General features: G+C 44.0%; 2 protein-coding genes across 2 annotated transcripts; one reads left to right on the plus strand and one right to left on the minus strand.

The window, feature by feature from the left end:
• Positions 1–12,033: 12,033 nt before the first annotated feature.
• LOC130126695 (ankyrin repeat domain-containing protein 66) lies at positions 12,034–14,621 on the plus strand. Its single transcript, XM_056296309.1, has 3 exons — positions 12,034–12,175; positions 12,848–13,076; positions 13,924–14,621. Exons 1-3 carry the CDS (start codon positions 12,037–12,039, stop codon positions 14,090–14,092), a joined length of 537 nt encoding a protein of 178 aa, XP_056152284.1. The 5' UTR covers positions 12,034–12,036; the 3' UTR covers positions 14,093–14,621.
• On the minus strand, positions 14,388–27,353 carry adgrf3a (adhesion G protein-coupled receptor F3a). The gene is made up of 9 exons (XM_056296329.1): positions 27,143–27,353; positions 25,133–25,381; positions 24,856–25,005; positions 23,199–23,383; positions 22,023–22,199; positions 20,546–21,877; positions 14,749–14,790; positions 14,605–14,640; positions 14,388–14,494 (listed from the first exon to the last, which is right to left on the minus strand). The coding sequence occupies exons 1-9, from the start codon at positions 27,351–27,353 to the stop codon at positions 14,435–14,437; spliced, it is 2,442 nt and encodes an 813-aa protein (XP_056152304.1). The 3' UTR covers positions 14,388–14,434.
• Between the last annotated feature and the right edge of the window lie 240 nt (positions 27,354–27,593).

The raw sequence follows: 27,593 nt of genomic DNA on the forward strand, positions 1-27,593 counted from the left end.
GCCACTGTCTCCAAACCATATAACATAGCTGGTCTCACAACCATCTTGTAAACCTTCCCTTTAACTCTTGCTGGTACCCTTCTGTTGCAAATCACTCCTGACACTCTTCTCCACCCACTCCACCCTGCCTGCACTCTCTTCTTCACCTCTCTTCTGCACTCCCCGTTACTTTGGACAGTTGACCCGAAGTATTTAAACACATATGCCTTCGTCACCTCTACTTGCATCCTCACCGTTCCACTGTCCTCCCTCTCATTCATGCGTAGGTATTTTGTCTTGCTCCTGCTGACTTTAATTCCTCTTCTCTCCAGTGCATACCTCCACCTCTCCAGGCTCTCCTCAACCGTCACCCTACTCTCGCTACAGATCGCAATGTCATCTGCGAACATCAGCGTCCATGGAGACTCCTGCCTAATCTTGACCGTCAACCCGTCCATCACCATTGCAAACAAGGAAGGGCTCAGAGCCGATCATTGATGTAATCCCACCTCCACCTTGATGTAATCCCACCTCCACGCAAAGATTTTACGCCAGATGCCCTTCCGGACGCAACCCTCCCCATTTTTCCGGGCTTGGGACCGGCACTAAGAATGCACTGGCTTGTACATCCTCAGTGGCTGGGTTGGAACAAATAAATAAACAAATAAAACAAAGATGAACAACACAAGACAAACCAGAGGAAATAGGGATAAACACAAGTTAAAACATGAAATACCACATGCTGCCTAAATGCCTGTCTGAACAGTTGGGTTTTTAATAGCTTTCTAAGAGTCCACAGACCTCAGACGTATTGGGAGACTACTCTTAAGTTTAGGTGCTGCTGACGAAAGCACGGTCTCCCTGAGTCTTAAAACGTGTCCGAGAAGACCCTGGTTAGAGGACCTAAGAGCTCAGTTCGTGGTGTGGGGGTACAGGAGGTCCACGTACATCATGTACCTTCTGCACCCCCACACCACGGGAGCCAGGCCATGTAGGGCTTTATACGTGAGCACCAAGATTTTGAAATGAATTCTAAGATTCACAGGAAGCCAGTGCACAGATGTTAAAATAGGTGCAATGTGTGGCCATCTGTTGGACCGTGTTAAAAGCCTAGCAGCAGCATTTTTGGCAGTTTGTGAACGGTCCAGGGAAGACTTATTAGGGCAGGTAAAATGAGAATTCCAGTAGTCTAAACATGACGAGATAAAAGCATGTATTAGCATCTCCATTTCACCCCTTGACACAACAGACTTGAGTTTGGCTATGTTTCTGAAGTGAAAGAAATGTGATCGAGTCAGCGTCCTAATATGAGTGTCAAAACTCGTGAACTGGTCAAAGTCACACCGAGATTAAGCAGGCTAGACCAAGATGGTACCAAAGTTCTGCCTGATCAATGAGCGAACGTTGTCAGAAGCAATAATCGTCACTTCAAGCTGTGGTTGTCTAGAAAAGCGCTATGTAAATTTAATGATTATAATTATTATTATTATTGATTCTTTCGTGTTTCCTGTTTTACATCCTGTAGAGCTGGGTCCAAACTATGGACCTGAGGCACTACAGTGCAGATGTCACTTGATTGACAGTACTCGTCATAATATGTGGGCTGTTTCGAGTAGGTCGATCTTCTGGACTGCATGGATGTTGACGTTGCCTGGGATACAGCTGGTGAACTCCATTCCCTTCTTCATGAGTCCTAGAGCTCCGATGACCACCGGTGTTGTTTCGGTCTTCATGCCCCACATCCTGTTGATTTCAGTCTCCAGGTCTTTGTAGTTGGTCAGCTTCTCTGTGACTTTCACTGAGGTGTTTGTTTTTTTCCCCCCCGGATGGTATTGCCATGTCGATGAGCATGCACCTCTTTTCCTCCCTGTCCTTGATAACCATGTCGGGCTTGTTGGCTTTTATCTCTCTGTCCGTCTGGATGGGCGTGTCCCAGAGGATGGAGACATCATTGTTCTCCGTGACCGTTTTTGGCTGATGTTCGTAGCACTTCTCAGTCGTCTTGATCTTGTAACTCCTGCAAATCTTCCAGTGCAGGTATGCTGCTGCCTTGTTGTGCCTGTATATGTACTCGGTCTTTGCCAGTTCTGAGCAGCCTAAGACAATATGGTCAATGGTTTCTTCGTACCATTGACCACATTGTCTCATTGTCTTTTATGTCTCTGAAGCCATTGATAATCTGTCCTAGACGAAGCATGTATGTGGAGAAGTAAATAGGTCCCAATACCAATCCGTGGGGGATGCTGCATGATAAAGCAGCAGTAGTATCCAGCAGCCATACCAACATGTACCCTGGTTCTGCTGCATGATAGAAGCTAAGCAGGTATGGGCTTCGCTAGTACTTGGACGGAGACCTCCCAGGAAAACTGAGTTGCTGCTGGAAGTGGTGTTGGTGGGCCAGTAGGGGGAAGTCTTCCCTCTGGTCCTAATAAACAACAAAAATCCCAATGCCCCAGTGCAGTGATGGGGACACTGCTGTAGGAGATACCATCCTTCAGATGAAACGTTAAACCGAGGTCCTGATTCACTGTGGTCATTAAAGTTCCCATGGCAATTATCGCAAAAAGTAGGGGGTCCCCCGGTGTCCTGTGAAAATTCCCAACCTGGCTCTCTCCCTCCGGCCGCCTAATCACCCCCCTGTTTAATTGGCCCAGTGATTCCTCCCTCTCCACCTCAAGCTGATGTGTGGTGAGTGTTCTGGTGAAAAATGGCTGCCGTGTATCATCCAGGTAGGTGGTACATATTAGTGGTGGTTGCAGTGAGTTACCCCCCCCCTTCACTGTGAAGCGCTTTGGGTGTCTAGATAAAAGTGCTATATGAATGTAATTCATTATCATTACTATTATTGTTGTTGTTGTTATTATCCAACACAAACTCACCTACAGAGACTGAGAGTCCTATATGTGAGGTAGGAAGAGAACCATTCTAATGCAGTCCCAGAAATGCACACCAGGTGGTTTAGTCTATGGATTAGTATGTGGTGGTCAACAGTATCGAATGCTGTGCTAAGGTCCAATAAAAGCAAAACCGAGCACTCCCCAACAAACAAACAAAAAAACGTCCCCAGCACATCCCCCAAAGGTCCTCTCCGAACGCCGGGCAAACATCATTTTGCAAATGTCATTTACGTCACGGGGACGTTATTGCGGGACGTCCCTGTAACGTCCCGATGACATTACAAGCGCGTTAGGGGAGTCCTCTAGACGTCCCCGGGACGTCGCGGGGATGTTATTGGGGGACGTTAGGACATTATAGGGACGTTACGGGAAAGCCTTCTAGACGTCTACAGGATCATGGGGATCGTCCTGTAATTACGTCCCCGTGACGTAATGAGAACCCTACACAATGACATTTACTGGACGTTCGGAGAGGACCTTTAGGGGACGTACTGGGGACGTTTTTTGTTTGCTGGATCTCCAGCATCTGCAGCAGTTAAAATATCATTGGAAACCTTAAGGAGGGCCGTTTCAGTTACGAAAACCAGACTGAAATTTTCGGAACACCCTGTGCAAATAACAAGTTGCTTTTCAACAACTTTTTTTCTAAAATTTTAGAAAAGAAAGGAGGTTTAGAAAAAGGCCTATAGTTCCCTGGCAGGGAGGGGGGCCAGGGTTGGTTTCTGTACATAAGGCTGTGACACGTTCTTGAGGTATCACAATGTTATTCTGAGGTACAAACAAGGGAGTCCCTCAACCTGGAAACATTGAATAAAACCAGACCTTCTGATGTTATTTCAACCTCTCGTCTGTTTTAAAAAATTTTCTGTCTTTTCTTTGTATTGTAACGTGCATGGATAAGAAGACACGTGGCCGCTGGTTGGCGGATCTGACCCTTTAGTCGAGCGGTTAGCCATGTCGCCTACGATGCGGGCGATACGGGTTCGCTTCCCGGCCGCGGCAGTTCCTGTGGTTGCGTTGCCCCCCGAATTCGCTACAGTATGCTCCTGGTCCTATTGTTCTAATATGGAAATGTTATTGCCATGTTTGTACATTAGAAATCGTTCAATTAAAAAAAAAGAAGAAGAAGAAGCAGACGATAAGGAAGAAAGTCGCATGTTTATGCATTTCCATGTGGCGTAAACTGAGCTGAGCACAATCGCAACAGAGAAAGGTGTGAATGGGGCGTTTTGTCATTCTGATCATTTTGCCGGGAAAAAAACACGATTCCGTCGATTGGCAATTCAAATTAATAATGTGATCGACCAACAGGAAAGAAGGACCATTCCGGTGTTTTTGCAGGTTTTCGATCATTTACATTACGCCCGACCATTTTCCAAAGCATCTACTCCCATATTTTCGTAATGTGTGTGTGTGTGTGGTGTTAGTGTGTGTAGTGTTAGTGTGTGTGTGTGTGTGTGGTGTTAGTGTAGATAGCGGGACCGAAAACTAAAGCATTTATGATCCTAATTCTTTTTGGAGGTGGTAGGTATTGTCTCAGAGAGTAAGGGAAAAATCCCAGAAAATTAAAAATTATGCATAATTATGCATAATTATGCAAAAATGCATTTTTCTAAAAATGGCTAAAAACCACCTTTCTCGGCATTTCAGATGATTCTGAGCATCTTTGATTTTTTTCACCTATATAAAAAAAATTTCTGGGACTTAAATGTTTTGGCATTATGCAAAATAAATGCATTTTTTTTTGCAAAAATGCACTTCTGATCCTGAATTTTTTTGGAGGTGGTAGGTATTGTTCCAGAGAGGACCAGAAAAATAGCAGAAAATTAAAATAATTATAATAATTATACATAATTATGCAAAATATGCATTTTCTAAAAATGGCTAAAAACCACTTTTCTGGGCATTTCAGATGATTCTGAGCATTTGGGGGGAGGGAGCTGGAGTGGGGGGGGGTTTAGGGGCAGGGGGAAGGCGGTTAGCTGGCAGGATGAAGAGGAGGGAGATTTAGACGGGTCTTCTAGTGTCAAAATGCTCTAGTTGTTTTATGTGTTTCTCCTAACATACAGGCAGCCATTGGTTTCCGATCATTTCGGTATGGCAGGGGAATCAACTAGTAGAGATTTAAAACTCCAACTGCATTATAACGTAGACATGCTACTCTGACAGAAACAAGTCTGCTGTGACGGATTGATTATCTCACACTGCGCTGGTAATTCATATAATTTGTCCAATTCCCGGTATAATTTCACAGCGGCGCTGTAAGCGCCATCTAGTGGTCATTGTTAATTTACGTAAAAGTCCGCTGCGCCGGTCTCCATTTTAGTTGTTGCATAATTGGAGCCCGCTGTGCATTTAGCAGCTATTTTCTCTCGGTGAAGTTTCGAGAATAGATGGCCTGTGAGTATTACATAACTTGATTTGTTGTATATTGATGATAGTTGGATGACGAATTTACCCTTTTTGAGTTGTTTCTGCAAATATTTGAATACGTTTGGCAGAGCTAATATCTTGCTTATCCATGCTAGGCCGTTTAGTTAGCTAAGCACCCTAGCTGGTTAGCTGATCACGAGCCCAGGTTCACTTCAAATTGAGCTGATATTGCCTACCTGAAAATACTGTATTTCATTGTTTTCACAGTTTTATTTGATAATGTGGTTGCTATAGAAATGTCAAGGAGAATATATTATTTATCTTTATGAACGTATACTTACCTGTAGTGTAGCTTACCTGTAATGTGGAAGCAAATAACCACACGTACAACAAATTGTAATCAGATGTATTTATTTTTTCAGTTTTACAAAGAAAGGATTCAATGAGAACGCCGAATAAACAAGGAAACTCACTGAAGATCCTAAACGTATTCAAGCCTGACGTCTTTAGATCAACCATGTTAACTACCTGTCTAGTCTGATACCGGAACGTTAGATGAGGACAGGACACCTTCCAAGTCTCTGCAGCAGTCTCTGCAGTTGCTGCCTGGAAGGTAGGAAAAACGCATACAAAAAAATCTAGTTCTACAACTTTGGAAAATGGCCGGGAACCATTTAAAGTACACCAAATAGAATTTAAAGTAAATGGTCTAAAACATACAAAAACACCAGGATGGTCCTTTAAGGCAGGGGTTCTCAAAAAGGTCCTCAGGTACCACGAGTACTGAGGGTATTCTAGCAGGTAGGTCATTGTGTTCACCTGTTACTCCAGGTGTAAAAGCTCCCTGATTGGAGGGTGAAAGCTGGAATAGCAGTCTTCATTTAACATGGAAAATAGATCAAGATCAGAGACGTTTAGTTTGCTTTTAACATAACGAGAAGTAACCAGGCTAAAGAGCAACATAAGTAAATGCCATCTAGTAACAGACTCGCACACATCTCCACATTCACTCATCTACATCTATATGTCCTATCTAAAGGAATTGAATCCAGTGCAACTGGACTTGGTATATACCAAGTCCAGTTGCACTGGATTCAATTCCTTTGGATAACCATAACCTGGATGAATGAGAACATTCAGACATATATGTCCTATCGGACTTGAACCTAGTTTTTTTTGCACTTACTTGCGTTGTTGTCCCCTGACTATATCCTTGCTTGTATTGTATTAACTCTCAGATGTACATCACTTTGGATAAAACCGTCTGCTAAATGAAATTGTAGCATTGTAAGTGATTTTGGGATACGTCATACTCTCTCTGATAACAGTGTATGTAAGGCAGTTGTCTAAAGTTAACCACTAGAATGGCGCGCTTGCCTTGCTTTGGTTACTGTATAGCTGGCCATACGTATGTACATATAACAGCTTTGAGGAATCAAACATGCTTACCATCAGCATGAAGACAGCGCAGGAAATTCCTGTAGTCTGTTGGGGAAAATACTGGCGAAGGAAAAATGCATCCTTAATTAGATGAGTTTGAAATACAACTGGCAGCTTGTGTAAATATGTATACAAATGAATACATTTTTAGAAAAAAATTAATGTCTAGCATAATGAAAGGCCAATGAAGGAGACATCTAACAGTATCACATCCTACAAATGTTCCACCTGTACGACACTAATTGCAAATTGGGAAATTGTGTGGCAGTTTCATTTTATGCAACATCACAAAAAGCCAAAAATCATGTCCGAGTCTAAACAAATTAGCAGATGTTTCAAGTGACATGCATATATCACTCTGTAGTACATTACCCAGTCTTTAACATCCTGTATCAGTGTAGGCCAGTAGTAGCCAGCAAAAACTCTTTCTGGTGCCTCTGATGCCATTGTGATTTCCAGTTCCAGGGTTATTGTGGCACTCTGTCAGAACACATCTCTTCAATTCCTCTGACAGCACAACTACCCGCATGTACTGCCTGCTGGGGCCGGTGTCGAAGACTGTTGTCTGTTTTAAGAGCAAAAAAGAAACCGGCTGAGAAAGTTCCAGTTCAGAGTACAAGGAAATGACTATATATCTGATTGAGATTAAATTACATTAAACATGAAGTCATTTATGCACTACTTTTACTCAGGTACAGGAGTTGAACAAGTAAGGCTGACTTTTAAATGCTGTGGGACAGCGTTGTATTTTAAACAAATTACATTTGTGTATTAAACACATGATCAAATTGTTATTAACCAGAAAGTCCCAGTTTTCTAAGCCTCCGTATGTAATAATTTGTAAACTAAATCCTTTTGGTGAACTTTATGGACTTATAAATGAAATTTGTGAAATTAATTTTTTCAGTAAGTCGGGCATGTCTGGGTAGCTAGCATTGCTTTTACTTTTCTTTGTTTCTTTTTAAAATGTGCATGCCGTTATCTTTTAAGGGTGAAAGTTGAAGATGCCCATTTCAGTTTTACTTGGTCTGCGAGATCAATGTTGGAGGCAGTTTCACCTTTTAAGAAATGTTCCTGCAAATGAGGGTAAAAGGCAAAAGAATCCATGATTTCAGGGCGGAGAAGACGCTTTTTGAAAATGTTGTAAAACGATAGCGGTCACGAGAATTAGACGCATTTTTGCGCATGCGTTAAACACGCGTTGATGAAATCGGGGTTCCAGAATGGATCGGGCAATGACAAAGGCGTTCACCACGGGAGACCTTTTGTCACGACAGACAGAACTGGACAAAAAGTAACGAGATAAGTTAATATTGATAACTGTTCATTGTTTCAGTTTCACACAGTGACAGCTGCTTGTGAAAAGTTTTTCAAGTAATTGGAGGGAAGAGAATATGCTAACTCCTTTTGCAATCCTAACTGCCCCATCCCACCAGTCAGAAATCTCACGCCAAGATATCCTTGGAAGTTGGCAGCCCTGGCATTGGATTATCTTGCAAGGTTTTTAGACCTGTGATGACTGCTTGGTTCCGATGTCAAGGAACTAAGTCTCTACCGCAATAAGAGAACCCGGCTCCATTTCTCTCCCACAAGACACACCTAACCTTAACCCAATGCATAGACACAAACCTTAACCAGGGCATGCAGGAGAGATCCCTGTTGACTAGGGGGCCGAGAGAGAAAGAATTCTGGGTTACTTAAGCTTTTTCTCAAGCCACAGTCCACAGATCTTCCTCTGGGGTGCAACAGCGTCTGCCTTGCCAGGTACACTGATAGTCAGTGGTACAGAGGTCAAGTAACAGCCCTGTATCCCAGCCTGCAGATGCACTTTGTGGACTATGGCAAAATGCTTATGGTAAAGGAGTCTGATATCTGCCCCTTTCCCTATTCGACTTGAGCTGTTCAATGTTCCAGGGTCTGTACAGGATGTAAATGTCTGGTTTGGAGAAAAAAACAGTAGGTAATTATTTCACCATTTCAGTGGTAGGGAAAGACTCAAGAGGAAAGCTAATTGTTGACTTTATGACGGAGTGTTGAATGCAAATTGAATAGTTAGAGAGGATAGCAAAGGCAAAACAAGGAAATGAGAGTGGCTTGGTCCAGCAGACTGACCTACCTTCCTCAGTACAGACCGTATGTAGTGAGTCAAAGTACTGCCAATATGAAGAGTATGCAAATGTGTCATCATTTAGGAAGATAGTGGCTAGTGGCAAAGGATCATGTGCTGAAGCTGAACAAAATCTGAATGTACTGTCCACCACTCAAATATTAGTACCAGAAGGTGAACTTGTAAAGGCACTGGATAAATCCAGAAACAAAACCTCTACAAGCACCAGAATGACATAAAGAAAGGCTTGTCAGCAGATGTGTATGTTTCACATTTCAACAGTTCCTCTAGTTTTTCTATTCAGCTGCAGAAGGAAAGTAATGACATACAATCCCTTGTGGAGAAGCTTAATGCGCCTGAGTCATTTCCTGATAGTCCAGTTGAGTATAATGACCTGTGTATCAGTGATCTGGTGAGGGCAGAATTTTCTGATGACTTCATAGTACCGTGCGGTTGTCAGAGGTAAACTTGGTGATGGGACTGTTCGTGTTGAATTCATTGATTTTGGCAATGAAGCAACAGTCTCAAGTCTCAAGACCTGTTTCCTTGACAAGGAGTTCACAGAATGTCCAAGGTTCAGCATTCCTTGTAAACTCAGAGGCGTAGGCGATGATCAGAAACAATGGGACAAGGAAGCTTTAACAGTGTTCAAAATGACTAGGACAGGGAATCCAGAGAAACTCTATGCATGCACCTTCATTGAGGAGACAGACAATGTTTGGGATATCATTTTAGTGGACCAAGGTCTTATTCTGACACAGGCTTTCATTCAAAGTGGTCACACTGAGCCAAATGTGACACAGCTTCAATCCCCCGAGCAACATGTGAGTATCTGCAGCTATAAAAAGCCTGACATTACTCTAAATAAAACTGTGGAGGTGTGCACATCCTGCATTGTGGGACCCCAATGCTTCTGGTGCCAGCACACCAACACAGACGACCTCGACAAAGTTTCAAGACTCGCTCAGGAAGTAGGCCGGACTGAGAGGCAAAACGGGTCATTCACTGAGACCCTGGCTCCCGGTAGCACCTGTCTTGCTCTCTTTGCTGTGAATGAGCGATGGTGCCGAGCTCAGGTGATCCGCAAAAGTGATCGCGTCGTCTTCATTCTGTTCATCAGCTATGGAAATAAGTCCGAAGCCAACATCAAGAACATAAAGCCAATCCCTCCCTTTCTGTTGGACACTCCTCCTCAAGCATTCTAGTGTTGCTTGGACAGTTTTGATGAGTCTGGGGGCACATGGACGGATGGTGCTCTGGACAAATTCTACAATTTGCTGGTTGATAAACAACTCTGAGTGACTGCATTAAAGATGGAGGATCATAGGGAGTGGCAGTTCCTCAGTACACAGTGAGACTTGACTATGAAAAAATGGTGAATTGAGGTGATCAAGTGTTGAGAAGTTCTCAGCGGTCCTCAAGTAGGTTAGTAAAGCGTTCATAAATTGTTGTTTAAACGTAGAAATATTACATGTTTCTGACTTTAGCTGTTTAAATTAATGTCGCACTCATTAATTTTAGATCCCGCTAAGAGATGGATGACAATGTTAAGCTAACAATTGCTGAAAGTTGTTTCGACTAAATGGGATGACATAACTGACATCTTTATTTTACCCTTACCCCTAACTGGATTCCACCAGAGAAAAATAACACTGAATCAAATGTTGTGATGGTACTCCCTTGGGTGATAAGACTATAAACCTTTTGCATTATTTCTGAACTGGCAATCGGTGAAGAAATGTGCCTAAATGATCATTTGTAGGTAATGTGCTGTGGCATTGTATGATCCTTTGTAACATCTTTTTAATGGAAAAATACCAAATTAACTTAATAAATGTGGACATGCTCAGCTGTTAAAACAATCTCTGACATAGGTTTTTCTATTTGGTTCAGAAATGGACTCTACATGACATGGGAAAAAATAATGGAATGGACATGTTGCGAATTTATGACATATTTTATGTTGTCATGAGGATTTTGTCGTCTCATCAGATAAATGGCTGAAACATTTTACACAGCAATCTTTCTTCTGTCATAAGTAAACTATCTTTACCACACCTTTAAAAGCTGCATCCCAGTTGGAATTGTCCCCTCAAAGTGTCAAGAAGTACAAGCGAAGTACACATGACATTGAGAAGTACACAACATGGGATGGCTTGTGTACTTCACTCCATTTATGCAAAATAGACCACATGCACCACAAGCTCTGCAAGGACTTTGGGGTTCAGACATCGAACAGATCAAGCGTGTTTGTTGATATGAAACGATATCTTTAAACAATAATTTGCAGTACTACTACATTTAAATATTCCCTTCAACATCACAGAGCGATGGAGAAACAACCAGTGGCAGCAACATGTCCAAAATTTAAATATGGCAATGAAGTATACAGCAAAATAGAAAAATAAATTCTGTTCTACTCATTTGAATTTAGTCCATTCATCCTGGACGCCAAGTCAAGTCAATTTTATTTGTATAGCCCATTATCACAAATTACAAATTTGCCTCAGGGGGCTTTACAGCAACACCCCTTGCATCAGATAAGGAACAACTCCCTAAAAGAAAAAAAAACTTTAACAGGGAGAAAAAATGGGAAGAACCCTCAGGGAGAGCAACAGAGGAGGGATCTCTCTCCCAAGACGGACAATGTGCAATGGATGTTGTGTGTACACAATTTATAGAATACAACATTGAAAGAGGATAACAGAATTATAATGGAATCATAAAATATATGATGAGGAGGATGCCAAGCGGCATCCAGGTGGCGGCCACTATCACCATGGAAACCTGGGAGGAGGAGAGACTGCACGTGCACACGGGAGACTCGCATCACACCATTCGCACACAGAAAAAGAGAAGGGAGAAGACATCATTAAGAGAGAGAGAGAGAAGACATGAGAGAAGAGAACAGTTTGCAATAGTCAATAATCTACAGGCTATAATCTGGTGGGCAGAACAGTGTTTGGTAAATTCATTGAGACAGAAGCCGGCCCGCCACCCAGTACAGGTTGTGAAGTACTCAACTTAAAGGCAACTAATCGTAGACTAAGGCAAAAAAGATGAGTTTTAAGTTTGGCTTTAAAGGACCCAACAGACTTTTGATTGTCTGATGGCATTTTGGCATTGGTATTTTGGGACACCAGGGGGCAGCAGTGCCCTATTGAACCAGACGGAACCAGACTGAGCCGTGCTGCGTCACGTTGCTTGGCAACCGGTTTTGTTCTTCCTCTCGTTGCCGAAATGACGGAGCTGCATCAGGCAGCAGCGACGGGGGATATCGATCTGGCCGAGGAACTTCTGAGGAAGAATGAATGCGATCCCAATCAGAGAGACATTGACTGGAACTGCAAGACCCCGCTTCACTGGGCTGCTGCTAAAGGTCAGATATGATCAGCCCCTTTCCACAGTGAACTTTTATTTTAGTTGGTTTTATGACCTCACTGCTCTGAACAGCAGTGTCACTTTGAATGCATTTTCTTAGAACAGCACACGAATTGTTCCTGCTTAACTTACTTGATGGAATATATATAGTGTTATTAGTAAATTAAGATAAGTTAGCATAGCATATTACTGTAATATTTTGCGCAAAAGTATAGTAGTATGATTTTAGTACAATTTTATACATATATATATATATAAATATATTTCTAAGTATTATTTATATAACAATAATTTGTTAGCACATGTGGTTTATCCTCTTTGGACTAGCTGCTACATATGAATTTCCCTTTCAGCAGCCAACAATGCAAACTGGTGCTGCTTCTTGACATATTTTGTGGAATACATAGTGTATTCAAAGGTTACATTTGTGTGATCTAATAGTATAATAGCATTGTATGAGTTTTAGTCAAATATATCGGTTATATAGGATTGTAGCATATTTCAGCATAAAAGTTTAATAGTAAGATTTTACTTGACTCTTAACTTGTGCATGATAATTTCTAAGCATTATTAATATATTTTTATTTCAATGTATTTTCGCATTTTAGCTGTATCATACTGGCTATTGCATATGGAGTGACTTTAAGAAAGAATGTATTGTCTTTTGTAGGGCATGTTCAGATGGTCAGAGTCCTCATTGAGAACGGGGCCAGAGCATGCATGAGAACAGATAGCGGATGGACCGCCGCTCATTTTGCTGCGGAGTCTGGACGACTGGCTGTGTTAAGACTGCTGCACTCTCTCCATGCCCCGATAGACAAAGAGGACTTTTGCGGGGACAAGCCCATACGGATAGCAGAAACATACGGACACCAGGGCTGCCTCCAGTTCCTTCAGCGGTATGAACCTATACATGATGCTCTTCTTGAGGTTTCTCCCATGTATTGTTTTTTTTTTGCTGTTAAGTTTTTTACTGTGCCTCAGCTGAATTGAGGGTCGAAGCTAAGGAGAAGGGATTATACAACGGTACCTATTCTGTTTTCATCTGTTGGAGAATGTGTATGATTGTAAAGCCCTGTGGGACTCAATTGTGACATAGGCTGATACAAATAAATTTGACTTGATTTTTGACTTGAATATACTAGGCCAGTGGCACAGTGGTTATCGCGGTTGCCTCACAGCAAGAAGGTCCTGGGTTCGAGCCCCAGAGTAGTCCAACCTTGGGGGTCGTCCCAGGTTGTCCTCTGTGTGAAGTTTGCGTGTCCCTGTGTCTGCGTGGGTTTCCTCCGGGTGCTCCAGTTTCTTCCCAAAGCCCAAAGACATGTAGGTCAGGTGAATCAGCATTACTAAATTGTCCCTAGGCATGAATGTGTGTGTGTGTGTGTGTGTGTGTGTGTGTGTGTGTGTGTGTGTGTGTGTGTGTGTGTGTGTGTGTGTGTCTCGGCCCTGTGTGATGGCCTGGCGGCCTGTCCAGGGTGTCTCCCTGCCTGCCGCCCAATGACTGCTAGGATAGGCTCCAGCATCCCTGCGAGCAGGATAATGGATGGATGGATAGACATACTAGGCTTAGGCCTAAATAGCTTGTTTAATTCTTAAACAGTTAACCTGAATTTCCATGTTTTGATCATGCATCCCTCTCTTCTCTCGCATATATACTTCATGATAAGACCACTATCACTTTTTCCTTTCAGCCTAGTGTTTGTATGTGGAAAATAAGTACACCTTGTTTTGTATCCTGTGTTGCAGGGCGGAGGTGGAATCCGAGGCCTACCGCAGGATGGCAGCCCATAAAGGAATTTCCACAGAGGACACAGACGAGGAGTGGAAGGAACAGGGAAAGGAAAGCCAACTAACACTGTCAAATGACACATTTTGTGGGAAATATGCGCAATCAAACTTGTATCAAAAATTGTAAACTCTGATAGAGCTCCATTTGAATTTGCATTCTGTGCAAGCGGGCATTTCAGTGTTGTACTGCATAACTTATGGTATTCCATATTTGCTGTGACAATATTTGTAAGTTTGAAGAGTTTATTACAGAGTGGAACAATGATTACAGACTTGTTAGATTTAAAAAAAAAAAACAATCAAAATAACATAAAGGCACAATTCTAATAGAACATCATCAAAAGAACGTCAGCTGGCATTTTAGACAGAGTAGGCCCGAATCTGAAATTCGGTGATGCCACAATATACGTCACACAGAAACTGATATTTCATATTTTCTTCTCCAGTGTGCGAAGATATGAAACCGATTTCATTTTTTCTTAACTGACTGGGCCAGGCTGCTTGTAGTCTCACTTTGTAAGGACGGGTACTATAGTAGAGAGGAGAGAGAGATGCAGAATTGATATCAGCTGTCAACAAGCGTCGCAGTTTTCTGCGTCAAGTAACTTAATACTTCCTCGTGCTATCATGGAAACTCACTTTCGCGGTGACCTGCAGAATGAGTGCATCTCGAACCTGTTTGAATTGAATAATAGTAATAAAAAAAAAGTTAGTGATTCTGAAGTGCCCCCTTGCTGACCTCGATCATTTTACTATGAGGTTGCTGTTGTAAAGATACTTTACCGTTTTATCCCAAATACATGTGGTCAGCAAAATGAAGAAACCCTGCAAATCATATGACACGTGTTAACCAAATAATAATGTTGTCCATATATTGCAGCTGATGTCATGAAGAGAATTCTAAGGCCATTCAGAGTTCTGTTGGGTCCCATGATGTGGTTGCTGCTCTACTGAAGTTCATGGTAGACTGCTCAAAATCCAGCCATTTCTTAAAGAAATTAATAATTGCTTACCCACCATACACTTTCTGCTTGACTTCATTTATACCAGTGGGTGGACGTCAGTGAATGAGTGACTACTACTGCTACTTTCGGTGACCGTTAGGGGTCGCCACAGCGGATCATGCATTTCCATTTCTTCCTGTCCTCTGCATCTTCCTCTGTCACACCAGCCACCTACCTGCATGTCCTCCCTCACCACATCCATAAAACTCCTCTTTAGTCTTCCTCTTCCCTGGCAGCTCTATATTCAGCATCCTTCTTCCAATATACCCAGCATCTCTCCTCCACACATGTCCAAACCATCTCAATCTTGTCTCTCTTGCCGTCTCCAAACCGTCCAACTTGAGCGGTCCCTCTAATATACTCGTTCCTAATCCTGTCCGTCTTCGTCACTCCCAGTGAAAATCTTAGCATCTTAAACTCTGCCACCTCCAGCTCCACCTCATGTCTTTTCATCACGCTAGTGAATGAGTGAAATCTATCAAAATAAAGTGTTGAATGAAATTCAACACTTCTTCTTTTACATCATGTGTGCGGCCGGGTGTGTGTGCGTCGTTTATCATGGGACGAGATGGCACCAGGGTGCACTATGGGAAGAAGACAAGCTGGCGGAGGCACTGTGATGCTCTGGGCAATGTTGTGCTGAGAAACCTTGGGTCCTGGCATTCATGTGGATGTTACATCGACACATAACACCCACCTGAACATTGTTGCAGACCCAAGTACACCCTTCATGGCAAACGGTATTCCCTGATGGCAGTGCCCTCTTTCCGCACGATAATGCACCCTGCCACACTGCACACGTTCAGGAATGGTTTGAGGAACATGAAAAAGAGTTCAAGGTGTTGCCTTGGCCTCCAAATTCTCCAGATCTCAATCCGATCGAGCGTCTGTGGGATGTGCTGGAAAAACAAGTCCAATCCATGGATGCCCCACCTCGCAACTTACAGGACTTCAAGGATCTGCTGTTAATGTTTTGGTGCCAGATACCAGAGGACACCTTCAGAGGTCTTGTGGAGTCCACATCTGAATGGGTCAGAGCTGTTTTGGCGGCATGAGGGGGACCTACACAATGTTAGGCAGGTGGTTTTAATGTTTTGGCTGATCGGTGTATATGTATACGGCCATCCATTAGCCAAGCCACTTATTCTACCCAGGGTCGCGGGATGCTGGTTCCCATCCCAGCAGCCACCGGGCGGCTGTGTGTGTGTGTGTGTGTATGTGTGTGTGTGTGTGTGTGTGTGTGTGTGTGTATATTATATACATGCACACGCACACTGATGAGTCAAAATATTATGACCACCTGGCTAATATGCTATTGGTCCTCTGTGTGTCACCAAAACAGCGCTGACTCGCTGAGGCATGGACTCCACAAGACCCCTGAAAGTGTCCTGTGGTATCTGGCACCAAGTCATTAGCAGCAGGTCCTTCAAGTCCTATAAGTTGTGAGGTGAAGCTGCCATGGATCAGACTTGCCGGTCCAGCACATCCCACAAATGCTCAATCAGATTGAGATCTGGAGAATTTGAAGGCCAGGGCAACACCTTGAACTCTTCATAATGTTCCTCAAACCATTCCCGGGCAATGTGTGCAGTGTGGCAGGGCGCATTATCCTGCTGAAAGAGGCCACTGCCATCAGGGTATCCCAATGCCATGAAGGGAATACCTGGTCTTCACTGATGTTTAGGTAGGTGTCAAATTGATGTCCACATGACTGACCGGACCCAAGGTTTCCCAGCAGCACATTGCCCATAGCATCGCAGTTCCTCTACCGGCTTCCCATAGTACCATCACTTCCTTGGGGAAACACTACACACGTACATGGCCATCCATGTGATCTACAAGGAAACGGGTCTCATTGGACCAAGCGACCTTCTTCCACTGCTCCAAGGTTCAGTCATGACACTCGCCTGCCCATTGTAGGCACATTTGATGGTGGACAGGGGTCATCATGGGCACTCTGATCGGTCTGCGGCTACGCCGCCCCATACACAGCAGTTGCAATCACTGTGTGTTGAAACACATTCCTCCTGTAACCATCATTAAAATTTTCTGTGACTTATGCCACAGTGGACCTTTTGTTGGTTCGGACCAGATGGGATAGCCTGCGTTTCCCTCATGCATTGATGAGCGTAGGGTGCCCAACACCCTGTTGCTGGTTTGTGGTTTGTCCCTCCTCAGACCACTCTCAGTAGGTACTCACCACTGCTGACCGGGAGCACCCCACAGGCCTTGCCGTTTCAGAGATGCTCTTACCAGTCATCTGGCCGTAACAATTTGGCCCTTGTCCAAGTCGCTCAGGCCTTTACTCCTGCCCATTTCTCCTGCATCCAACACGTTGACTACAACAACTGATTGTTTGCTTACCATCTAATCTACCCAGACCTTGACATGTGCCCTTGTTTGGAGAGCAACGTTGTTCGGTTCATCTGTGCGTGGTCATAATGTTTTGGCTCAAGTTGAATCAGTTCATCTGGACACAGCATTTATTGACGGATACGTTTCATTCAACTAAGTGACCTCTTCAGTCTCAACTGACTGCAGGTGTCCCCACCCTTATAAACAATACTGGCATAACGACTCAAACCAACGATCGGTTTCATATGCAAATTACCGTGATCATTAACTAGAGTTACAGTAGTCATGTGTACTAGTCACAGAGGACTAGGGAATGTTTGTGATCACAGCATTGTAAGATGGCAACAGATGTACTGTTAAGCCCCCTGGTTCAGGGATGGTCATTCCCTCTTCACCATCTTCCAACGCTGTGATTGCAAACATTTCCAAATCCTCTCTGAATAGTACACATGGCTATTGTAACTCTGGTTAATGGTAATGCCTATTTGCATATGAAACTGATGGCTGGTTTTGGTCGTTATGCCACTGTATTGTTTATAAGGGTGGGGACACCCTTATAAACACTTATGCCCCTTTTCCATGCATGGTACTGGCTCAACTCGACTCTACTGTATTTGACTCTACTCACTTTTTTGGGGGGGATTTCGTTTTCCACTGCAGACAGTATCCCCTCACGGCGAAGCCTCGCTGGTCATTTGTGGCGTGTTGACTATTTTTTTTAAAGATTTTATTTATATTTAAATATAAATAAATATACATATATTTTATTTATTTATTTGTTGTGGTATTTTCATGTCACCTTTTATTATCTGCTCAGCTCACTTGGAACCTCGACGGAGGTGGTACCAAAAAAAGTACCTGGTACCAGGTACTATCCCTAACTTTTGCCCAATGAAAAAACCAAAAAAAGTGAGTAGAGTTGAGCCGGTAGCATGCAGTGGAAAAGGGGCATAATTAGATGAGTGATGAAATGTTTCTCTCAATAAACGTTATGCCCAGATAAACTCACTCAACCTTCTTTCATTTTGTTACCTGGATTATTGAGCATGCATAAATACTAATAACAATAATAAGAAATTATATTTGTATAGCACGTTTCACTGTCAAAGACAATCTCAGAGTGCTTGACAGTGCATTAAAACAAATACTACATGGTTAATGAAAAGCTTTTCTGAATGAAAGTGTCTTAAGGCCTGTTTTAGAGGAGGCCAGAGACTGGGGAGCCCCTACGTTTTCCGGGAGGGTGTTCCAGAGTTGAGGGGCAGCAGAGAAAAATGTGTGGTCTCCCACTGAATGGAGCTTCATCCGGGGTGTGTGGAGGAGTAAGCTGGTACCAGACTGGAGATTGCAGGAGAGATTGTGCGGGGTGAACAGTTCTTTGAGGTATGGAGATGTGTTGCCGTGGATGCATTTAAAGGTTAATAGATTGGTTTTAAAGGTTATTCTGTGGGACATGGGGAGCCAGTGCAGGAAGCCAGAATGGGGCTGATGTGGTATTTCCACACTCTCATCAGGATCCTGGCAGTGCTGTTTTGGATGTACTGGGGCTTCTGGAGGCTCCTGCCAGGACTCCCGATGAAGAGTATGTTGCAGTAGTCCAACCGAGAGGAGACGAAGGCGTTGACGAGCTTCTCAGCATCAGCGAGGGTGAGATGGGATGGAGTTTGGCAATATTTTTTAAGGTGATAGAATGAGGTGTTGCAAGGATGTTTAATGTGGGTGTCAAAGGTTAGGGAGGGGTCAAACTTGATACTGAGGTTGTTGGTTGAGGAGGAGAGAGAGGTGGTTAAATATATATATATATATACACAGCAGCCATAAGAATTAGCAGGTACAAAATCATTTGTGTTTCAGATATTTGTGGATTAGCTGTTGCATATCACAGAAAGTTGAATCGGTTCATCTAGACAAAACGTTTGAGAGAAGCGTTCATCACTCCTCTAAGTGACCTCTTCAGTCTCAACTGACTGCAGGTGTCCCCACCCTTACAAACAATACAGTGGCATAACGACCAAAACCAATGATCAGTTTCATATTGTAGCGAATTCGGGGGACAACACAACCACAGGAACTGCCGCGGCTGGGAAGCGAACCCGTATCGCCCGCACCGCAGGAGGCATCGCTAACCGCTCGACTAAAGGGTCAGACCCGCCAGCCAGCGGCCAGCGTGTCTACTTATCCATGCACGATACACTATATAAATAGGCATGACCATTAACTAGAGTTACAATAGTTATGTGTAGGACGTCCGGGTAGCGTAGCGATCTAGTCCATTGCCTACCAACACGGGGATCACCGGTTCGAATCCCTGTGTTACCTCCGGCTTGGTCGGGCGTCCCTACAGACACAATTGGCCGTATCTGAGGGTGGGAAGCCGGATGTGGGTATGTGTTCTGGTCGCTGCGGTAGCACCTCTGGTCAGTCGGGGCACCTGTTCAGGGGGGAGGGGGCACTGGGGGGGAATAGCGTGATCCTCCCACACGTTACGTCCCCCTGGCGAAACTCCTCACTGTCAAGTGAAAAGAAGCGGCTGGTGACTCCACATGTATCGAAGGAGGCATTTGGTAGTCTGCAGCCCTTCCCGGGTTGGCAGATGGGGTGGAGCAGAGATCGGGACAGCTCGGAAAAGTGGGGTAATTGGCCAAGTACAATTGGGGAGAAAAATGGTGGCGGGGCGGGGGGCGACAATAGCCATGTGTACTATTCACAGAGGATTTGGGAATGGTTGCAATCACAACATTGTAAGATGGTGACAGATGTACTCTTAGACACCCCCCCCCCCCCCGGTTCAGGGATGGTCGTTCCCTCTTCGTGTAGATGGGCTCTTTGACTCCGCGTTCAAACCAGTGCTCGTCCCTATCAAGGATGTGCACATCCTCGTCTTTGAAAGAGTGGCCACTGGACTGTAGATGGGTGTAGACTGCAGAGTGCTGGCCTGACTCGTTAGCTCTTGTGTTGTGCCATCTTCTTGGATGACCTGCAGTCGGTTGAGACTCAAGAGGTCACTTCGATGAGTGATCAAACGTTTCTCCCAATAAACGTTGTGTCCAGATGAACTGACTGAACTTTCTGTGATTTCCTTACCTGGATTATTGAGCATGCATAAAGACATATTGTCGTAATAACACCATTGATGGAATATACAAAACACGTCATTTGTTTGCATATAAAGTTTCATGATTGTAGCTTTGAATATATTAATACTGATATCATGACCATACCTGGAATGAATTCAGCAAGATAAAGGCATAATGGATAACCAGGGTGATGGGTCCGTATGCAAGGTCGACAGCCAGTACAGCGAATCCAAGAATCCATGTGATTCCAAAAATTGGGGTCAGCATGACAACTGACTTCAGGATCCATTTGGTCGCGTTCTTTTCACTTTGAGGACCACTGATCGTAGCTGTTGAGAGCTCCAAAAGCTTTATGGTAACGACCACCATTGTGAAAAGATTGAAAGTTATGATTATTCCTGCTGGTACAATAAACGCAAAAATGGAACCTTTCATAAATCCTTCATATGTCAGCCAGCAGCTGTCAATACAGTGGTACGGGGTTTTGGCTTCCATATGTGTTATGATTGAGATTGCAACAATGACAACAGGAAATGCGTAACCCAGGAAAAACGAAAGTCCCAAAAATGTCTTTCTCCGAAGATCTTCAAAAGGGAAGACCGTTTGGTGAAGAAGAACGATGCTTAAGCTCAACATCCAAAAGAACATGGACAGGAAGGAAAAGTGCTTCAGCACCACAAAAACCCAACACCAGACGGGTGACTTCCAAAAATGAGACACGACTAAAGTCGAATGTGCTATCAGCAAATTCAGACAAATGTTTACTTGGGCTGTGTGTCGTAAACACAAGCCGCTTGACTTCACAACAGTTTTCCAGACAGCCAGTTCCATTCCTAGACACGTAATAAGTGAGATGATTGATATGAACAGTCCAATCAGGGTTAGCTGACCATCAAATGGGATGTCTTCTGGCTTTTTTGACATTAAGGTAGCAAAGGAGGATAGGTGATTACATGTGCAATGGGCTTCGTTGCTAGGCCCTCCCCAATCGCAGCCGTCAGACGACCATTGCTTATTAGTTGCATCCCATGATACACACTTGATAACGTGGTGACGAGGTCTTCTTTGTATAAGTTCGAATTTAATATTCACTTTCAGATGATGCGAATGATTTTCAGCTGTTGTCGTCACAACGATGCTGTTAGGCATCTGGTCGTGCAAGTTCGGCAAATAATTGGCCAGCCGTTGGAACCCTGCCGTTTTCACGGTCCCCAGATACGAGCTGTCCAGAGACACGGTGGAGTTGAACACTTTATTTTCACAACGAGACGCCAGGGTTTGAAGCTCGCATGCCGCTACTTCTGTGTTTTCCGCTTTCATACGCGTTGTCTCAGTGTTTGCCATGTCTGTCAGCTTGATCAGTCCCTCAACTGAACTCAGATATTTCTCAGCTAGTGTGTCATTGCCTTCCGTCTCGGTGCTCCACAACTTTTCAAGAGAGTTATTCATGATATTACTCGATGAGTCCACAAGATGCTGTAAAGAGATGACAGTGATTAACTGTTCACAGAATTAGTGGGCCTAATACCGTTGGTTTAAGTCAAGAAAAACTTCAGTATAGCCAACTGTATTCATGCCGCAAATGGTGGATAAAAACTTTCCAAGGTTGTGTAACGCTTACTTGCAATATTGTTGCTTCAAGTGAGTGCTTCAGATGTTCCACATTGAATAATATGGCAACTGATGCGTTCAGGTTGGAGTAAGAGTTGATTTGCTCCGCGTTAAAGGTGGCAGCCGAGAGACGAGAAAATACGTTTCTAGCGTTTTCATTTACCGTCCCAAGGCCTTTGTTAAGAAACTGTAAAAAGAGAGGGGTTTTTTTTTCAGGTTTTTTTTTTTTTGAACGAGAGCTCGATATGCAAATGAAGGTCTTGTTCTTAGCAGCTGTATATCCATTTTGGAAATCAAAACCTAAAAATCATTATTCATTAAATCTGAAATATGGCAAACACCAGTGGCAGCTGGCCCCTTCAAATATCAAGAGATGAAAATCTACTTAAACACGTTAAATATAGTTTAGTTGTGTAATGCAAATAATGATGAAATAAAAGTGTTCTTCAGTCTGTGAGCGCCTGTCAGCAGCCATTAAATATTGGTTCAAATGGTATTTGGTTGATTTCAGTCTGAATACATATACTTCCTGGGTGAGGGGCGCCGGCCAAACGATACCTTATCTAAGCCCTCAAACTTGTGGCAAGCAGGTGACCTGAGGCTGCTGCCTGATTGGTTTCTTCAGATTTTCCACAGTTTGCAGTTCTGTGCGCCCCAGACACACCCACTTTTATTGGCAGCGAATTGGTATTGTTTTAATGGTTTTTTTAGCTAATGTGATTGGACAATTCTCGTGGCTGTCAATCATGTTCACACCCACCACGACGCCTCATCTCGACTGTCAATCATCCACCATCTACAAACCCTGATAAAATGTATAGGCTACATTGTCCTTAATAACTCTGTGACTGTGTGGACATTAAAGCAGCTTGTTAGGTGTGCTGCAGCAAAGTAAATTGCGCCCCCCCCCCACACACACAAAAAATTTTTTAGCATCAGCCGCCACTGGCAAACAGTATGCAAAAACCAACATCACTGGGGAATGTAGTACTTGAGTTGCGTAGCAGCTTTTGAACATTTTGAGTTATCAATAATTTTGCGAGAGCACATGTAATCTTGCAGCTTGATTGTTGATTACTTTCAACTTGTGGATATTTTATCATGGAACAAATGATACATTCCTAAATGAGATGCTCCTAAATGCTGGTTATGGATGACAGTGTTAGGAGATAAAGGGTTGGCTTACGGCTGTCTTTTCCAGGATGTCGTTCAGGTCCTTGTCCACGCAGTGAGATTTCTCTATTCCCCACATGTCATTTGCCAAACATTTCCTCACTCGTTCCCCTACACTGCCATGGCATTGCAGTCTAGCAGAATAGCCCGCCTTAGTGTCGGGCCAGTCAGTCTCAGCCTTACAAAAATTACTGGGTTCTGGTTGGGAAGGAAAAATGAATTATTATGAAGGGCAAGTTACAAATGCACTGGTATCATGACTTGTTCAATTTGATTAGAGTAATACAGTATTTCCAGGGTTGGCTCGATGTTTGAGTGAAAAGCAGGTTGAAGAAGACTGCTTCTGATTTTATCGATGTTAATTCCAGCAACTGAAGTTTGTGAAAATCCATGCATAAAACTTTGGAATCTGCTACTACTACTACTACTACGACGACATTCGGCTGCTCCCGTTAGGGGTCGCCACAGCGGATCATCCATTTCCATCTCTGCCTGTCCTCTGCATCTTCCTCTGTCACACCAGCCAACCTGCATGTCCTCCCTCACCACATCCATAAACCTCCTCTTTGGCCTTCCTCTTTTCCTCTTCCCTGGCAGCTCCACATTCAGCATCCTTCTCCCAATGCATAAAACTTTGGAACAATCATTTGAAATCATGTCTCATATCATGTTCTGTGATATGATATTATTTCTACATTGGGCGTAAAATTCTATGGGTAATATTTTTGGCATTCCTGAAGAATTATTTGGCCTTGAACTCAGTACATACTGGGATAAGCTCCAGCAATCCCCATGGCCCTGACCAGGATAAGCAGGTATAGAAGATGGATGGTTGGATGGATGGATGGAGCAAGTATCATATGACTATCAAATGTTTCCAAATATGGTCATATTAATAACCTCAGCTAACATTTACTAGTCACAGCCATAACTTGGGCTGGCATTTACTAGTTGTGTGTGTGTATATATAGGTATATAAAATCCCTCCATCCGTTATCTTAACCACTTGTTTAAGAATTAAACAAGCTATTTAGGCCTAAGCCTAGTATGTCTATCCATCCATCCATTATCCTGCTCGCGGGGATGCTGGAGCCTATCCCAGCAGTCATTGGGCGGCAGGCGGGGAGACACCCTGGACAGGCCGCCAGGCCATCACACAGGGCCGACATACACACACACACACACACACACACACACACACACACACACACACATTCATACCTAGGTACAATTTAGTAAGGCCGATTCACCTGACCTATATGTCTTTGGACTGTGGGAGGAAACCGGAGCACCCGCAGGAAACTCACGCAGACAGGGCAAAACATGCAAACTCCACACAGGACACCCTGGGACAACCCCCAAGGTTGGACTACCCCGGGGCTCGAACCCAGGACCTTCTTGCTGTGAGGCGACCACCATAATAACCTCAGCAAACATTTACTAGTCGGGTTATCAATATGACATGAAAGTTAACTGGGATATGACTGAGTTTTGATAGCTGTGTTATTGATATGACTAGTAAATGTTAGCTGGGCTAATTTACATGACCAGTTAATGTTAGCTGGTGTTAATTTAGATGAATGGTAAATGTGGCGAAGGTAAGGATTTAGGTAGAGTTACACATATCACCCATAGCTATGCATGTCTATTCCAATGGCGTTGAAACATACTGTAGTATATGACGTTGATTTGGATTGTGGCGGAGTTATTCTGGCCTCTCCTGTTAATAAACGCACACGTGATGCGCGCTGGCTTTTTCTCGTCCTTATTCTTGCAGCTGACTTTTGTTTTGGCGGAGTAACTGTAATTGGTCGAAATCGCTGTAAAAAAGGGGAAAAAAAGATTAACTTTTCACAGGAATGTCAAAAGGTCAAAGTGCATACCAGGGTTTACCTCAGAAAGAACGAACCGTCACAAGCTTCGGGTGCACGAGAGCAGAAACCTTACCGGAAAGTACTTCGGCCTTGTTGCCCTCAGCCGTCCAGTTCACCTGGTACGTTTCCAAGCTGTCCCCAATGTCACATTGGACCGTGACAACCACCGTCTGCGCCAATTCCTCCTTGCAGCGTGGGAACTGTGGCTTACTGCTCACACGGATTTGTGGCAGGACTGCCACATCCAGGTTTCTAGCCGCGGTGTGGACAAGGGTCACATTCGCAACAGGTGATGTAGGAGCGAAGACGCACTTGACCAGCCCTGGGATGGAAATGGAGCTCACTGTTAGGATACCGCCATCAGAATGTAATGGCATTGTGTGTTGGCGTACCCAGATCTGTCATCCATCGTGTGTTGTACCCATAGAGTGCTTGGCTGACTGAAGAGGTGACATATTTTAGAAATTATTTATTCCGAAAGAAGAATTGCAAAACACAATAGGGAGCCGGCTGGTCCTAAATGGCTTTACTGGTGCGGGTGTTAACTGCCAACTAAACTTGGAGCAATACAAATGACAATGTAAAGCAATATCAGTACACTATCAAAATCACAGTATTATGTCAAAATCTCAATATTTCTAAATACGGTAATAATCATGCATTCAGTCTATTTCCAATTAAAATCAATAGGCTAATAGGATCACAATAAACATAAAATAGGCTGTTGTTGCGTCAGGTTAGCATAGCGATCTATTCCATTGCCTACCAACACGGGGATCGCCGGTTCGAATCCCTGTGTTACCTCCGGCTTGGTCGGGCGTCCCTACAGACACAATTGGCCGTGTCTGCGGTTGGGAAGCCGTGTGGGGGTATGTGTCCTGGACGCTGCACTAGCGCCTCCTCTGGTTGGTCGGGTCACCTGTTCCGGGGGAGGGGGGGGGGCTGGGGGAATAGCGTGATCCTCCCGCGCGCTATGTCCCCCTGGTGAAACTCCTCACTGTCAGGGGAAAAGAAGCGGCTGGCGACTCCACATGTATGGGAGGAGGCATGTGGTAGTCTGCAGCCCTCCCCTGATGGGCAGAGGGGGTGGAACAGCGACCGGGACGGCTCAGAAGAGTGGGGCAATTGGCCAAGTACAACTGGGGTGAAAAAGGGGGAAAATTCCAACAACAAAAAAGAAAAGTGACGTATTCGTAATTCTCTGTTTTATATGCCACACCAGTAGAGGGCGCTATCCTGTCTACGGTTGTCGGGGATGATCGGTTGACTGGTAGAATAAAAGCAGTTCGTAAATTCACCAACCGCTTGGGTCACTCGTATATTTTGATTTCTACACATATTGATGTAGAAGTTTATACCAACTATAGCAGTCGGTCCATCCCCAAGCTATAACAAATTGACGACAAGTTGGGCAAGCCGCTGATGCTGTCGGATAACGCCCATGGAGACGAGCTGTCAGAGGACCTGGACTCGTTTCTGACAGGGAGCGCGGGGACAAATGCGAAAATGGCGGCGCCAGTCGGACACGTGGATGTCTGACGAGCCCACGAAACGATGGTCGACGTACGTCGAAAGGTTTGAACGTTTTGTTGATGCCAGTGAAACTCCTACTGTGAGACGAGCAGTAGTGGATCTAGAGATTTTTTCCTGGGGTGCCAAAGGGGTGGCAAGACTGTCCCAGAGGTGGCAGCTGCCACCCCACGGGGATCAATAAAATGATTCAAAATCCCCCCAAAAAAAATTTTTTTTGCCACTCAATTTCCTTCTTCTCTCTCTTGCTCCTTCTCTTTCTTCTTCATTGACTTTTGTGGCAGAATCACATTTCCGGTGCGGGCACCATTGTATCGGGGATGCTTGGCAGTGAAGGTGGGTTAAGATGTCAAACGTGGCACGTCTTAAAATGGTAAAAAAAAAAAAGAGATGTACAGCCAATTGAAGGTCGAAGGGTCCATTCCCAACAGGCACATTTGCTCTTAAAATGCCGTTAGCCCGACTCTCACCTTGCTGGGTCGTCTGGAAGTCAGTGTGTATGAGTGTAAGCTTAATGCCTATTTTGTGAATACCTGTTCAAAATAGTAATCACCTGCCCAGATTTCAGACGTCTCCCTGAGACTCAGCTTCGCCTCCCTGCCTGTTGATGTAATTTCAGACTCGGTGCCATTAGTTATTTGATGGACCCTGCCATCCGTGGTCGTCAGCGTCCACTCCACCACATTGGGCCCTATGTCCTCGTTTACCCAACATGTTATGATTTTAGGGCTTTTAAAAGGCACGGGGTTGTCCAGCGTGGACATCTCGACGAGACCTGCAGGCAAAGGAGGGAGAAATGACAGGTTATAGGCCTAATATGCTTTACCTAGAGAAGACTGTTAACGTCTTGAGCGTTCGGTGTCCGTAACCTGACAGCATCTCGTTTTTTTATTTTTCTTCATGAAAACTTGTCAAGGCGGATGACAATACCCATAATACAAAACAGTGCAGTCACATGACAAAGCAGCACATCTCTGTCGACAGAAGGCCAATCGTCAATACCC

This window comes from Lampris incognitus, chromosome 16 (assembly GCF_029633865.1).
Source record: "Lampris incognitus isolate fLamInc1 chromosome 16, fLamInc1.hap2, whole genome shotgun sequence".
NCBI classification, from domain to species: domain Eukaryota; kingdom Metazoa; phylum Chordata; class Actinopteri; order Lampriformes; family Lampridae; genus Lampris; species Lampris incognitus.